This window comes from Theropithecus gelada, chromosome 16, assembly GCF_003255815.1.
Source record: "Theropithecus gelada isolate Dixy chromosome 16, Tgel_1.0, whole genome shotgun sequence".
Classification (NCBI taxonomy): Eukaryota; Metazoa; Chordata; class Mammalia; order Primates; family Cercopithecidae; genus Theropithecus; species Theropithecus gelada.
Window position 1 is genome coordinate 50,282,282 of NC_037684.1, and position 16,315 is coordinate 50,298,596.

At 51.4% G+C, this 16,315-nt stretch overlaps 1 protein-coding gene across 4 annotated transcripts in view; it reads left to right on the forward strand.

Moving 5' to 3' along the window:
* MGAT5B (alpha-1,6-mannosylglycoprotein 6-beta-N-acetylglucosaminyltransferase B) overlaps nucleotides 1-16,315 on the forward strand; it is a 79,645-nt gene that overhangs the window by 57,658 nt on the left and 5,672 nt on the right. For 2 of the 4 annotated variants that reach the window (XM_025362297.1, XM_025362294.1), the window contains 4 exons: nucleotides 4,551-4,681; nucleotides 9,752-9,907; nucleotides 12,114-12,260; nucleotides 12,444-12,560. In XM_025362297.1, the coding sequence (XP_025218082.1) occupies nucleotides 4,551-4,681; nucleotides 9,752-9,907; nucleotides 12,114-12,260; nucleotides 12,444-12,560 (551 nt within the window). Of the gene's footprint in view, nucleotides 1-4,550; nucleotides 4,688-5,196; nucleotides 5,203-9,751; nucleotides 9,908-12,113; nucleotides 12,261-12,443; nucleotides 12,561-16,315 lie in introns of all 4 variants that reach the window. The other 2 variants (XM_025362295.1, XM_025362296.1) reach the window with 2 other exon arrangements.

Genomic DNA, 16,315 nt, shown 5'->3' on the forward strand with positions numbered 1-16,315 from the left:
GACCAGCCTGGCCAACATGGTGAAACCCCATCTCTACTAAAAATACAAAAATTAGCTGGGCGAGGTGGTGGGTGCCTGTAATTTCAGCTACTCAAGAGGCTGAGGCAGGAGAATCGCTTGAACCCGGGAGGTGGAGATTGCAGTGAGCTGAGATGGCACCACTGCACTCCAGCCTGGGCAACAGAGCAAGATTCCGTCTCAGGGGAAAAAAAAAAAAAAAAAGAGAGGAAAAGAGAAAAAGAAGGGAAGCAGTCAGATTGGAGGCTGGTAAGAGGAGCATGGAGGATCAGGGCACCAAGGAGTGGGGTCTTTTAGCCAAGGTTCCTGAGTTCACGTTGGAGGACCACTAAAGGTTCTTCAACTAGAGAATGTCATGAAGAAACTTTTTTTTTTTTTTTTTTTTTTTTTTGATACAGAGTCTGACTCTGTCCTCCAGGCTGGAGTGCAGTGGCATGATCTTGGCTCACTGCAACCTCTGCCTCCCAGGTTCAAGCGATTCTCCTGCCTCAGCCTCCCAAGTAGCTGGGACTACAGGTGCCCGCCACCTCACCTGGCTAATTTTTTGTATTTTTAGTAGAGATGGGATTTCACCGTGTTAGCCAGGATGGTCTAGATCTCGTGACCTCGTGATCCGCCCGCCTCGGTCTCCCAAAGTGCTGGGATGACAGGCGTGAGCCACCGCACCTGGCCTTTTTTTTTTTTTTTTTTTTTCTTTCTGAGACAGAGTCTTACTCTGTCGCTCAGGCTGGAGTGCAGTGGTGCGATCTTGGCTCCCTGCAACTTCCACCTCCTGGGTTCAAGCGATTCTTGTGCATAGCCTTTGGAGTAGCTGAGACCACAGGCACACGCCACCTTGCCCGGCTAATTTTTGTATTTTTAGTAGAGAGAGGGTTTTACCTTGTTGCCCAGGCTGGTCTGGAACTCCTGAGCTCAGGTGATCCACCTGCCTCGGTCTCCCAAAGTGCTGGGATGACAGGCGTGAGCCACTGTGCCCGGCCGGAGAAACATCTTTATTGAGGCATATTATCCTGTCGGACTGCAGGTGGCCAAAGATGATGGAGCAGGTAGGAGGGGGAAGCAGAAATGGGTTAAGAGGCTTCTGCAATGTCCTGCAGTGAGAAAATGAGGACTTGTCCCAGGATGGAGCCCACTGGATGTAGATTTCTAGACCTGGCAAACTCCTACTCATCCTTCAAAACCTCAAGTCAAATGTCTCCTCTTTTTACCATCACTTTCACTGATCCCCTCATCCACTCCAGGCAGAATGTATTGCCTCTTTACCTCTATTTTTATAATTCTTAAACTTAACTCTGTTAAAGCATATATTGAAGTATGCTAGAGTTATTTGCTTATACATTGCTTTTCCCTGATAGATCATGAACCACTCAAAAAGGGGCCACTAATTGGTTTATCTTAATCTCTCTGGAGCCAACCTAGATCCTCAGAGAACATTAATTGATTGAATAAATCGAAGAAAGTGGGGACAAAAGGGAAGAGGGAGGCTGGCCAGTTTTAATGGCTCAGAGTCCAGGAAGGAAATCAGGAGCAGGCCTGTTCCCATCTAGCTGACTGATTTCCCCAGGGAGCTAACTGGGGGAGCTGCTGCCTCTCCTGGCCTTACCCTTGCTCTGCCCCCAGGAGCTCTTGGCTTAATGGTCCCTGTTATTTTAATTGGTTGCCATACTTCCCTGTTCCCCTCCGACTGGCTTAGCTAATCGTGTTCTAAATGTGTCCCTTCTGGTGGGGTTGGTGGAATGAAGGCAGTTTAGTGCAGGATTCTTCAGCTTTAGAGAGTGGTGGAAATGGGAGAGAGGGCTGGGTGGCAGCTTTGTAGGAGCCAGAGGGGAGGGGGAAGATGGGTGCTGGACAGGTAAACAGGGGCGGGCAGGGGCTGCTTTGCCTGGCGTGGACAGAGCCTCCTCAGATGGAGAGCTGTCCTGACCCTGACCACCCACAGAAAGAACTCCAGGCCTCCAGGGCTCCTCCTGACCCTCCTGAAGCTCTAGAGGAGAGAATGGTTGGTTCTGTAGCTGGATTTTCAGGCCCAAGAATCTGTGAGCTTTGCGGGCACTTACACAGGAAACCGTCATCTCTTCTAAGCTGTACCAGATGTCGGTTACTACATCTTGTGGGCCTTGAGGGGTGGGTGGAAATACTACAGTAGATCTACGCATTTGATTAAAACATGCATCCCAATTGGAGAAACATTAAAATGTGGGGAATGTGCATTCAAAATGAAGAACTAGGGTATTTAGAATCAAGGCTGTTGTGGGAAATCAAGGCTGGGTGGCTGCTCCCAGACTGCTCGCTCACCATAGCCCCTTCCATGCAGGAAGGTAGATTAAATATCACTGGATTCAATAAATGGTTTATTCGGGATCCTAGTGCGCAGAAAGCAGGGCTTGTGTGTCTTGCAGATTCGCAGCTCTCATGTTCCTGTTAACCCCTCCCTGGCAGACAGAACTTTAGCAATCACTGCGCTCCACACATGGCCATGGAATTGGAGCACGAGATCAAACACGTTCCCTGGCCCTGGTGCGTGGGTTCCTGGGAATAAATAAGTCAAATGGCAAGGAAGTCCCGGGGCGATCCCTGCTTTGACAGAGACCTAACTGCCGCAGATGGGGCCACAAAGGGAGGCACAGTCCACCCCCGAGAAGGCTTCCAGGAAGAGGTGTTGTGTGAGAGGGGCCCTGAAGGCTGAGTAGAATTTCCTCATCCAAGACAAAGGGAGGAGGGCAGTGCAGGCTGAGGGGACAGCAGCAGGGACAATGCTTGGAGGTGGGAATGGGAGGCTGTCTCCCCTGTCTCACCCATCTTTGTCCAGCATTCATTCAGCCAGCCCAGGCTCTGTTTCAGGTGCTGGGGGCACAGAAGTGAACAAAACAGAACCATTGCCCACAAGGGGCTTCTATTTTAACAATTATTATTATTGTTTTTGGAGATGGAGTCTTGCTCTGTTGCCTAGGCAGGAGTGTAGTGGCGTGATCTCGGCTCACTCAAACCTCCACGTCCCAGGTTCAAGTGATTCTCGTGCCTCAGCCTTCTGAGTATCTGGGATGACAGGAGTGTGCCACCACACCTGGCTAATTTTTATATTTTTAGTAGAGATGGGGTTTTGCCATGTTGGCCAGGCTGGTCTTGAACTCCTGACCTCGGGTGATCCACCCGCCTCGGCCTCCCAAAGTGCTGGGATTACAGGCGTGAGCCACCACACCCGGCCTATTCTGACAATTATACATGAACAAATAAATATATAGTCTAATGTCTGGTCAGTAAGTGCTATGATGAAAAATAAAGCTGTTAAGGGGACAATGAGTGACCGGCGTCAGGAGAGACCTCTCACCGGCCTGTGAGCACAGTTCTGTATGGAGAGGGGTTGCGTCCAGCAGGGCTCTGGGTGGGCTGGATGGTCAAAGGTGTGGTGGGAGAGGAATGGAGGCAGAGCCTGGTGATTGTCAGGTGGACTTTGGCGTATGAGGTTTTGTGCAGAGGAGGAACCTGATAGGGCCTAGATTCAAAAGTATCATTTCAGAGAAAAGACTCTACCAAGACAGCCACAGGAATGGGGAGGCAGCTGTCAGGGTGGTCCCACTGAGAGCTGATACGGCCTAGGCCGGGGTGCAGTCATGGAGAAGGTGGAGAAAGTTCCACCTGGGATGACAGACGCTGCCTATGGGCTCAGGTGGAGGGCGGAAAGATGAGTCAGAGGTGCAGCCGAAGCTTGGTGCTCTGGGGACTGTGAGGAGGGCAGAGTCCCTGCTGGGTCACCCGGGGCCTCAGCCTCAGTTTCCTTATCTGAAAACAAACAGGGGGACTTGATGACCTCTTAGGCTGCTGCTGCTACTGCTGCTGGTGCTTCTTCCTTCTTCCTCCTCCTCCCCTTCCTCCTCCTCTTTCTCCTCTTCCTTTTTTCCTCCTCCTCCTCTTCTTTCTCCTCCTCCTTCTTTTTTCCTCCTCCTCCTCCTCCTCCCCCTCTCCCTCCCCCTCCCCCTCCCCCTCCCCCTCCTCCTCCTCCGTCTCCGTCTTTGTCTTCGTCTTCTTCTTCTCCTTCTTTCTCCTTCTTGCACAGGGTCTCACTCTGTTGCCCGGGCTGGAGTGCAGCGGTGCGATCAAAGCTCACTGCAGCCTTGAACTAGTGGGCCCAAGCGATTCTCCCACCTCAGCCTCTCGAGTGTCTGGGACTACAGGCGCGTGCCACCATGCCTGGCTAATTTTTCTATTTTTAAATAGAGACAGGGTCTCACTTCGTTGCCGAGGGTGATTTCAAACTCCTGGGCTCAAGGGATCCTCCCGCCTCGGCCTCCCAAAGTGCTGGGATTATAGGCGTGAGCCACTATGCCAGGCCTGGGTTTCCTTCTGCTCTGAGCTTTGTGGCAGTCTCTGGGAAGGGGGCTCCCAGGCCAGGGCTCTCCGGCCCGCACTCCTACGCCCCGCCCCCTTTCCCACCCCTGCCAAAAGAGGACCTCTTGGGCGGGGCAGTCCAGGGAGGCCTGGGGCTGCCATTGGTTGTTTGGTGACTCCGTTCCTTTTGCATACTCCGGCTGCAGCTCACACCCCGGACAACTCCTTCATGGGCTTCGTGTCCGAGGAGCTCAACGAGACGGAGAAGCAGCTCATCAAAGGCGGCAAGGCCAGCAACATGGCCGTGGTGTACGGCAAGGAGGCGAGCATCTGGAAGGTGAGCGCGGCCCCTGCGCGCGGGAAGCACCAGCCTGCCCTGCACAGGCCCCCGCCTGGGTCCCGCATCTCCTCCTTCCAGGATGCGGCGCCCACCTCCCGCCCAAGCCCTGCATGCTGGAAATGTCTCCCATGAACAGTTCAGGACAGAAAGTTCCTAACTGCTATTTAAAGACACCCAGTCTGGAAGCTGACAGCTTGTCCCCCGGACTCTCGTAATAAATGATTCCTTAATTGAGGACTGTGACTAAATCTTCCACCCTCCCAAGGAACAGATCAATAGACAATGTAAGCCCAGCAAGGGCGTCGTCGGTGGGTGGGGGGTGGTCAGGCTAGGCTTGGGGGTTCTGTGGGATGAAAGGCAGAGAGAAGCAAGAGAGGCGTAGAGATTAGAACCCCATCTTCAGGGTTGGGGGTCCCCAGAGAGGAGCTGCCTGCACGGGGTGTTGTCTGCGAATCAGCACTAACCTGCTGTCTCTCTCTCTGTTCCCTGCGCTCCCCCTGGCCACGAGGCAGCTCCAGGTATGGAAACCGCTTGCAGCCGGCCCCTTCTGCCCTCTGCTCCCTTCCCCGCTCCAGCAGCTGCTCCAGGGGTCTCTCCTCGTGATGTTCCCCTGACTCAGGCTCTCTGGGGCTTGTGGTTCCTGTGGATGGACCAAGGTGGGGAGGAGGGTGATGGGGACAGCAGAGTCCTAGGAGCCGTCTTTCCTGGCTCCTCTGTGACAGGGAGGCAGGTCCCTGGAGGTCAAGGTCCTGCTTGGCATGGCCACAGGGCAGCTCCTGGCAGTGAGAGGGACCAGCGTTCGATGGGTTATTGCATCAGGCAGGTGGCATGAGGTCAAGGTTAATAATGAAGATACCAATCAGGGGAAGCCGCTGCATCCTACATCAGGCCTGTTACATGATCGTTGGATTTAATCACTCTCACAGCTGTGTGAGATCCAGCTGTCCCAGGAAAACCCCAAAATAATCATGATTTAAACAAGATGGAAGTATATTTTCTTTCCTGCTTGTAAATTCCAGAGGTCGGGAGGGCTGATGTGGCGTTCCCGGGGGTCTTCTTACCTTGACCCACCGTGTTGAGTTTCCACCCTGGCCTTGTCTCATGGTTCAAGATGACTACAGGCATTCGAGTCATTACATCTGCATCCCAGCCCGCAAGGAGAAGGAAGGAGCAGAGGGGGACACCACGTTTCCCGCACTGCTCATCAGCTCCGTCTTGGCCACAGGGCCATGGCCACTTCCAGGGGACGCTGGGTGACTTTATTTCCAGGCAGCTCAGCTCAATGTGCCCAGCCCAGTTCTGGGTTCTATGACTGAGGAAGGAGGAGAGAAGGAGGACTCGGGGGGGGGATCTCACCATCTGGGTGGCATCCACCCAAGAGGCTACTGTTCACTGAGAGCTTGCTTTGTGCCAGGCATTGTGCTGAGGGCTCATGTGCATCTCTTATTTCACCTTCACACCATGAGGTAGGTACTGTGTGTGATCCTGCCCACTCCACAAATGAGGACACCAGGGCACAGTGGGTTAAAAGGTGACCCATAGCTAGTAAGTACCGAGCTGATGTTCCAGCCTACATCGATCTAAGTCCAGAGCCAGGGGTGCTTGGCCCTGACTCCACAGTCTGTTCAGCATTATGAAGCCTTGGAGAATGGCAGAGAGAAGGCTTGGAAGCAGGAATCAAGGTCCAAGACCTCTGCCGAGATGTCAGAGGTCACTGTGGGGTGTGGAGGGGGGCGCTGGCAGGTGAGGCTCCCCATGCTGATTGCCACAGCTGCAGGGAGGGAAGCCCGGGAAGCTGTGGGTACTGGGCGCTGAAGAGGGCAGAGTCGGAGGGTCGTGGAACACACAGGATCTACCTTTATCAGAAAATGCTATTAAGAAACTGGCCCAAGAGAATGAGAGGTTATGAAGTCTGGAAAGAGAAAGGTTTTATCTCTAGCGCTGGAACTTCTGTGATAGCCTGAGGCAATCCTGTTCAGCTAGAGACCTCAAAGAAGCTGCTTCCAAAAAAAGACATCCTTGCTCTGGTATTTGTAACCAAAGGAAGTCAGAGGTGGCTGGATGAAGAGAAAAATGAAAGCAGCATCCTAGGAGATATGCCTTCCAGAGTTCAGGGGACCAGGTGGCCGGGAAGCAGAGGAGGAAGGAGGGGAGATGGAAGGTCATTTATCATCCTTATGGGGAGCAGGAGCTGGGGACCCAGGGCAGGGCATTGGGTGATATTTGTGCTAAGCGTGTCTGTCTTATTCTGCATTCCCCAGAAAGTGGAGCCTGAGGCTAAGGCTTAGGTGCTATTTTAGTAGAGTGTAGTCCCAGGAAGCGAGGGTGAGGGACCGAGGGAATGAAGCAGGAAAGAGGGAAAGGCAGCTGGTTCAGGCCCAGGGCAAACCCACCCTCATCCCTGGAGGAAACATTCCAGGCCCTCAGAGAGTCATCTGGGTGAGCTTGGGTGGAACTCTTCAATCCGTAGGTGGCAACCCATGAATACATTGCAAAACCAACTCAGGGAGTCTTGACTAGCCTTTTTGGTTCGTGTACAATTTTTTGTAGAAACATATGCTTTCATTTCTCCTGGGTAAATGCCTAAGAATATAATGGCTGGTTAATACTGTAGAAGTGTGTTTAACTTTTTTAAAAAAGGTGGTCATGCCATGTTATAGTCCTACCAGCAGTGTAGGAGGCTTTCAATTCTTTAACAAATTCATCAATGCTTGGGATGGTCAGTGTTGTAAATTTCAGCCATTTTAACAGGCATGGAATGGTGTCTTCTTGTGGTTTAAATTGGCATTTTCCTAATGACTCATGATGAAGATATTTTTGTGTGTTTATTAGTCTTCCATATATCTTTTTCTTTTTCTTTTTTTTGGTGATGTGTCTTTTTAAAAAGTTTTACTCATTGAAAATATTAGGTTGTTTGTATTAGGTTGTTTATTTTCTTACTATGGAGTTGTTAGAGTTCTTTGTATATTCTGGATCCAAGTCTTATATCAAATACGTGCTTTATAAATATTTTTTTCCCGTCTGTGGCTTGTCTCTCTCTCTCTTTTTAAACATATATATGTGTGTGTGTTTGTGTGTGTGTGTGTGTGTGTAGATAAGAGACAGAGAGACAGGGTCTGGCTATGTTGCCCATTCTGGTCACAAACTCCTGGGCTCAAGTGATCCTCCTGCCTCAGCCTCTGAAAGTCCTGGCATTACAGGCATGAGCCACTGTGCCTGGCGTTGTCTTTCTCTTAACAGTGTCTTTTGGCCGGGTGTGGTGGCTCACACCTGTAATCCCAGCACTTTGGGAGGCTGAGGTGGGTGGTCTCAGGAGATTGAGACCAGCCTGACTAACAAGGTGAAACCCCATCTCTACTAAAAATACAAAAAATTAGCCCGGTGTGGTGGTGCATGCCTGTAATCCCAGCTACTCAGGAGACTGAGGCGGGAGAACTGCTTGAACCCAGGAAGTGGAGGATACAGTGAGCCGAGATTGTACCACTGCACTCCAGCCTGGGCGATAGAGGGAGACTCTGTCTCAAAAACAAACAAACAAAAAACAATGTCTTTCAAAGAGCAAAAGTTCTTAATTTTAGTGAAGTCCAGTGTTTTCTTTTATGGATTGTGCTTTTGGTGTTGTATTTAAGAAATCTTTGTCGAACACAAGGTTACAAAGATTTTTTCCTATTTTTTTTATAAGTTTTGTAGTTTTAGGTTTTGCATTTAAGTCTGTGATCCATTTTGCATGAACTTTTACATATAAGTATAAAGTTCTTTCAGTTTTTTGCATATAGATATCATGTTTCATGACCATTTATTGATAAAACCATCCTTCCTCCACTGAAATGTTTTGCACCTTTGTTGAAAATCAATTGACCATACTGTGTGTGGGTCTATTTCTGGAGTCTCTATTCTGTTCCATTGATCTATTTGTCTATCTTGATACCAATACCATGCTATCTGGATTACTGTAGCTTTGTAAGTCTTGACATTGGTGATATAAGCCTGCTAACTGTGTTCTTTCTCAAAGTTGTTTTGTCTGTTCTAGGTCCTTTGCATTTCCAAATGAGTTTTAGAATCAGCTTGTCAATTTCTACAAAAAAAGTACTGGAGGTTTGATTGGGATTTCAATGGTTATTTTTTTTTTTTTGAGTTCTGGAAAATGAATATGAAGAATTATAGAGGTAATTTAAGATCAAGGATGACTCTATTTTATTCCAGAGAGAATTTACTTTTACTCTTGGCTTGTAGCTGGAGGCCCTAGCAATCTCGGATCACCTTAATCAATATACTGATTGAGACAAAATGGATTCAGCCCCTGCAAGGACTGGTCTAGCTGTGTTTCATCCTTTTTTCTAGGGTGTAATTCCCCTGAGTTCGAATTCCAAATATGGAGCTTCCATCAGAGGTCCCTCTCCTTCGATGAAAGAAGGGATGGACAGATAAGATGGATGGATGAGAGGATGAATGGGTAGATGGGTGAGTGGATGGGTGGATGGATGAGTGGAGGGATGTGTGAGAGGGATGGGTGGATGAATGGGTGGGTGGATGAGTAGATGGGTGAGAGGGATGGATGGGTGACTGGATGGATGGGTGGGTGGACGCATAGAGTGGTAGGCGGATGGACAAATGGATGGATGGATGGATGGATGGATGGATGGATGGTGGTTGGGTAGATGGATGGATAGGATGGATGGGATGGATGAGAGAGAGAGATGGATGAATGGACTACAGAGAGCTCTACAGCTCCTCAGAGGAGCTTAGAGGTCATTAGGGGTTCAGTGGAGGCCAGGTGGCACCATGTGAATCCATTTAAATGTTGGTCCCCATAGGGTTCCTTTGGAAAGAAAACAAGTTTCACGGCTAAAAGTAATCCTGAAGCCTCTGCTCTAGTCCAGTCTCTGCAACTCATAGATTTTGAGGGCCAGACAGGGGAGGGGCCTTTCCCAGTGTCCCACAGCCAGTTAATGGCCAACCTGAGACTGGGTCCACATCTTCTGACTTCCAGACCAAGGGGATTTCCTCCACCGACTTTGCCTTCTGTGGTTTGCATGAGGTTCCCATCTCCTCCTCTTCTTTTTCCAGGGGAAGGAGAAGTTCCTGGGCATCCTGAACAAATACATGGAAATCCATGGCACTGTGTACTACGAGAGCCAGCGGCCCCCGGAGGTGCCAGCCTTTGTGAAGAACCACGGCCTCTTACCACAACCTGAGTTTCAGCAGCTGCTGCGCAAGGCCAAAGTGAGCTCCCATCCCCCACACCATTCTCACACGTGCCGGCTGCAGACACTGAGGTCACTACCCATGCCTGCCAGGCCTGCCACCATCACTCAGGCCCCTTCCACATGTGGACATAACCCAGCATGCTCTACTGTCCTGAGCCCCACATCTGGCTACAGCCCGGGGGCAGAGATATGGGTGCCCACTAGGCAGGAGAGGCCCTATAGAGAAAAGGACCTGAGCAGGGCCAGCAGAGCAGCAGAGCCGTGGCTCAGTGATGGGGAAGTAGAGTTGCGCTGCCCATCCGCCCCCTTGCAGTACCAGTCCAGCCAAATGGACTCCTGGGTCAGGCCTAGGTTTTGGAGACACTGAGCTGGGGTGGTTGAGTGGCCGGAGAGGGGTCCTGGCTAGAGTGCCACTGAGCCACGAGTCCTGAGTGACTGCTTCCGGGGTCCCTGAGCTGTACTCCTGGAGCAGCAATTGACACAGTGGGCAAAACCCTGACTGGACCCTGGAGTATCAGCTGAGGCTGGAGAGTCTTCAGCCAGCTTCTAGGCACTCCCACCCTCTTTTTTATGAGACAGGGTCTTGCTCTGTCGCCCACGCTGGAGTGTAGTGGTGCAATCAGGGCTCACTGCAACCTTATGCTCCTAGGCTCACAAAGTCCCCTCACCTCCGCCTCCTGAGTGGCTGGGACTATTGGCATACACCACCACACCTGGCTAATGTTTAAATTTTTTGTAGAGATGGTGTTTTCCTACGTTACCCAGGCTGGTGTCAAACTCCTGGGCTCAAGCGACCCTACCACCTCGGCCTCTCAAAGTGTTGGGATTACAGACGTGAGCCACTGCACCTGACCCCAGGCCCTCTCTTGATCTCACCATAGCTTCTTTCCCAAAGCATCTTGGGCGTGTGTGTGTGTGTGTGTGTGTGTGTGTTGGGGGCAGTGGAGATGCTCGTGTGCAGTGAATAACCTGAACAACCTCACAGAACAGCCTTGGATTCAGAATCATTTATTAAGCGCCTTCCAGGCCAGTCCTGTGCACTCCTAGCGCAGGTTACTTAAAAAATAATAATTTTGGCCAGGCATGGTGGTTCACGCCTGTAATCCCAGCACTTTGGGAGGCCGAGGTGGGTGGATCACGAGGTTAGGAGATCGAGACTGTCCTGGCCAACATGGTGAAACCCTGTCTCTACTAAAATCCAGAAAAAAAAAAAAAATGTTAGCTGGGTGTGGTGGTATGTGCCTATAGTTCCAGCTACTCAGGAGGGTGAGGCAGGGGAATTGCTTGAACCCAGGAGGCAGAGGTTACAGTGAGCTGAGATCATGCCACCATACTCCAGCCCAGTGACAGAGCAACACTCCATCTCAAAAAAAAAAAAAAAAAAAAAAAATTCAACTTTTAGTTTAGGTTTAAGGGGTACATGTGCAGGCTTGTTACCTGGGTATATTGCATAATGCTGAGGTTTGGGATATGAAGGATCTTGTCACCCAGGTAGTGAGCGTAGTACCCAGCAGTTAATTCTTCAGTCTTTACCCCTTCCTCCTCCCCACTCCAGGAGTCCCCAGTGTCTGTTGCTGCCATCTTTATGCCCATGAGTACCCAATGTTTAGCTCCCACTTATAAGTGAGAATATGCAGTATTTGGTTCCTATTCCTGCTTTAATTCACTTAGGATATTGGCTTCCTGCTGTATCCATATTGCTGAAAAGGACATGATTTTGTTCTTTTTTTAAATGTCTGCATAGTATTTTATGGTGTTTATGTACCATATTTTCTTTATGTAAGCCAGCGTTGATGGGCACCTGCGTTGGTTCCATGTCTTTGCTATTGTGAATAGCCTCGCACAAGTTAGGTGCTGAATAAATGTTTTTGGGGTGAGTGAGTGAGGTTCCTGGAGGTCTCTTGTAGGTGCGGGCCTGCACCTTTCTCGGCTTGAAACCCTTGCTCTTCTCTTCCTCCCTCCAGAATCATAAATCATAGCCTGATAGAGCAAGAAGAGACTATTGATAATAGCTAATTAGACCCCTTATTTCACCAATGGGGAAACTGAGGCCCAGAGAGGGGAAGTGCTTGCCCGTGGCACAAGATGTTCTGGGCTGGCTTTTCTGGCCCACCTGCCTCCTGTGAATATCCTGAAGCCTAACCTTGTCCCCAGCATCCTGGGGCTGACCGGGCTGTGCGGTGCAGCGCTTCCTGACTACCGTGTGCCTCTTGACTCTGCAGCTCTTCATCGGGTTTGGCTTCCCCTACGAGGGCCCCGCCCCCCTGGAGGCCATCGCCAATGGCTGCATCTTCCTGCAGTCCCGCTTCAGCCCACCCCACAGCTCCCTCAACCACGAGTTCTTCCGAGGCAAGCCCACCTCCAGAGAGGTGAGTGAAAAGCATCCTGGTCCCCAATCAGGAGGGGCCAGGACAGAGACCCCTGCAGGTCCTGGAAGAGGCAGACTGAGATGTGGGGCAAAAGGAGATAGGACAAGTGGATGGGGTACCTTCCTTTGTCCCTGCCCCACTGGCAGGCACAGGGGGAAGCTGCGATCTCTGTACCCTTGCCAGGTGTTCTCCCAGCATCCCTACGCGGAGAACTTCATCGGCAAGCCCCACGTGTGGACAGTCGACTACAACAACTCAGAGGAGTTTGAAGCAGCCATCAAGGCCATCATGAGAACTCAGGTGAGAGCAGCTACATGCCGTCCAGACCACCACTAGTCCACACTGCTGGTCTTTACTCTGATTAGAAAACGGTGCCCCTCTGGGTGAGTTCAGACTTGCAGGCCTGGGTTGACAAAGGTGTCCATCCCTCCCCTGGTCAGACACAGCTCTGAGCCCCGGCATGTGGACTGGGGAGTGGAATGGGGGCCCCCATTCATCTACTCAGGTGTAATGTGTGGGGAAATGCCTTTGTGCAGTGAGCAACCTGCACAACCTTACATGGATTCGAGAGCCCTGGATCTCGAATTGTTTATGGAGCGCTTTTGAGGGCCAGGTGCTAAGTGAGTGTTTTCACGATGAATGTGTGGAGGTTCTTTAAACTGCTGCAGGTGTGGGTTTGCAGCCTTTACCCAGCACATTTCAAAATATAATGTGCACACAGACCATCTGTTAAATGCAGGGCAACGCTTTGAGTAGCAAGGGGGTAGAACACCCTGGGTCTCCTGCGAACGTGGGTGCTGGTGTGTGTAGGTTCACATGTGTGGGCTGGGTGAGAGTGAGGAGGGGCTTGTGCCTGATGCTCATCTCCACAGTGGGCATGTTTGTGGCTTTTGAGCATGCCTTGTGCTTGGCTGGTTCCTTCATTCTGGGGAGGCTCAGACCTCAGGCTGAGCAAAAATAATCGCTCCAGGCCAGGCATGGTGGCTCATGCCTGTAATCTAGCACTTTGGGAGGCTGAGGCGGGCAGATCACTTGAGGCCAGGAGTTTGAGAGCAGCCTGGCCAACATGGCAGGTTTCTCAAAGTCAGGGGCTGTCTGAGATTGGATTCCTCCAGGAAGTAACATGAAAACAGGAATTTCAGCAGTAGCTTATTTGGGAGGCAACCCCAGGAAGCAAGGACGGAGGTGCCAGGTGAGGCAGGGTGGGTATCAGCAGGTGGCACCTGGAGCTCATCACCACGGGGGCCTCTGTGAGATGGGGTAGGTCACATCCCAGAACTGTCCTGCCCGAGGAGAAGGAGGCTAGGGTAGGTATCCTCCTCTTCCCATCCATCTGTGGCTGAGGGTGGCGCCTGGGATGCCAGTTCCTGACACTTTTGACCTGCACATGGATGGGCTTAGCAGGCCAGAGACAGCCCTGAGGTGGAGTCACAGGTGACTGAGGGTGGGGCGTTGATGGTCCTGCTACAGGGAGAGGTTGTGTGACCTTGTAATGCTGGGTCCTAGCAAAGCACCGGCCTAGACAGAGTGGGGAGGGATAAAAAGCTCCCTTGCTAGCTCTCAACCCAGTGTTGTCCCCTGTCCTGGGCTGGTGGCTTAAGTTCTGGCAAGGCCTTATAGAGCACAAACAAATAGAGGCCAGGTACAGGGGCTCACACCTGTAATCTCTGCACTTTGGGAGGCTGAAGTGGGCGGATCACTTGAGGCCAGGAGTTCGAGACCAGCCTGGCCAACATGGTGAAACCCCACCTCTACTAAAAATACAAAAAAAAAAAAAAATTTAGACAGGCGTGGTGGCACACGACTGTGATCCTAACCACTCAGGAGGCTGAGGCAGGAGAATCGCTTGAACCTGGGAGGTACAGGTTACAGTGAGCCAAGATCATGCCACTGCACTCCAGCTTGTGTGTCAGAGCAAGACTCCGTCTCAAAAAATTTTTAAAAAGACCAATAGGAACTTGGCCCCTTGGCCACGCCCTAGGAAGAGGGCCAGGTATTTGACTGGTACCAGTTCATAGGCTTAAATGGGGCTAGAAGTACCAGTGCCAGGAAGGAGGCCTTAGGTAGGGACCTCAGTGCATAGGAAAGAAGACTGAAGGGGGTTAACTGATTAATTTTACTGCTGGAAACTGACCAACCCCAGCCCACTGCATGGGGAAGCTGGCAGCAAGGTGCACAGGTAGTGAAGGGGGCTCCTCCCACCCCACAGTCTCCTCCTGCTCCTTCTCCCCACTTCTCCACCCACCTGCCTCTGCTCTCCTCCCTCTCCCCTCCCATTGCAAACCAATCCTCCAAGGCTTCTCCTACAGAGGGGCTTGAGCAAGGCTGGGGAGGGGGACTACATAGACTTTTCCAATGTGGGGAGCAGGGTTGGCCCAACCTCCAAGACACATTGTTGAGCTGAATGAGGAAGACACTCCACCCTGTGGATAACTTGCCTCCTGGAGGCCCAGAAAGCAGGGGCAGGGGAGGGCTGTGTGCATGAAGGTGCTGGGATAGTCGCAGGTATTTCTGGTTGGACACATAAGAAATTGATAACTGGGGGAAGGACTGAGTGTCTGGGGTGAGAGGAAACTTCCCTTTCATTGCTTTCCCGTTTGATTTTTTTTTTTTACATGAACATCTGTTTAATTTTGTTAATTAATTAAAAAATAACAATTACAAAGGGATTAAGGAAGCAAGGTATTGCAAATCCGACCAGCTGAGACTTGTGCTGGGCCCCAAACCAGCCAACGCCCCTCTGCCTTCAGGCCCCTCCTTTCTGTGGGCCCCACCCCTCTGCATAACAGTTCACCCCGTCTTACCTCACAGCAACTCAAAAACGTTCATGTGCCCAAGAGTCACCCGGGGGAGGGGCTTAAATGCAGATTCTGGAGTCCATCCCGCACCTTCCCATTTAATAGGACCCAGCTTTGCGTGGGAATCTGCATTTTAAATAAGAACTCTGGGTAATTCTAATAATCCCATTTTATTATTTTTAAAAAAATATTCTTTTTATATTATTTGAATAGAGACGGGGTGGGGGGGGGTCTCACTTTGTTGCCCAGGCCAGTCTCGAACTCCTGGGCACAAGCGATCCGCCCACCTCGGCCTCCAAAAGTGCAAGGATTACAGGCGTGAGCCACCATGCCCGGCCTAATAATTCTATTTTAGAAAACAGGTTTAGGGCCAGCTGGTGGAGGCTGAGAGAATGAGGGCCGCCGTCAGGGGGAGTGGCTTGTTCAGCAAGTCCTGTGGCCTTTTACAGGGAAAGGGAGGGAGGAGCGGCCAGGATGGGGAGAAAGAGGTGAGAAGAGGAGGTGAGAAGAGGGAGATCTAACACACAGCCCAGCCAGCCCCCGGCCTGACAGCCATGGAAAACCAGGGCCCGGCACCCCTTCTGTGTCTCTGCACCTCCCCGGCTTTGCCTGTGGGCATCTCTGTGTCCACAGCAAGGCCATTCAAGGTGATGCCAACACCGGCCTCCGCCGCAGCCCTCCCTGCTGTCATTCCCGCAGGCCAGCAGTTCCCAGGCAGGACCAGCACCTGTCACTCTGTCAAGACTGATGAGGGTGCACACCTGTAATTAGATCTAATGGGGGTGATTTCTAGGCCAGGCAGGCTGGCTTCTCCGGCAGGAGATTCGTGGCAGGCAGAATGTCATCCCTGGCTGTGAGTGTTCGCTTCACACAGGGACCTTTGAATTACCTTATGACAAGAGCTTCAGACACAGGAGCGAGAGTAACTCAGAGATCTGCTGTCACGGAGAGGGGGAGCGGCACTTGGAGGGGAAAGCTCTTCTCTGGGGAGTTTTATTTATAACCTGGGAGTGAAGCCTTGTCCCTGCAAGACCCCCAGGAGTGTGTGGGGCTCAGAAGCTCCCAGGACTTTGAGTATTTAGGGAACCAGCTGGGGCAGCAACTGGCTGCCAGGGTCTTCTTGGGCCATCAGCTTGGGAACGAGAGCAGGTCGGGACAGGGCTGTGCAGAGCATGGGGCTTCAAGGCTGGGCTGAGAATGGGACCTGCAGATTCTCCAGGACTTCGAAGTTGCCCCAGTGTTAAGAATACCCGTGCA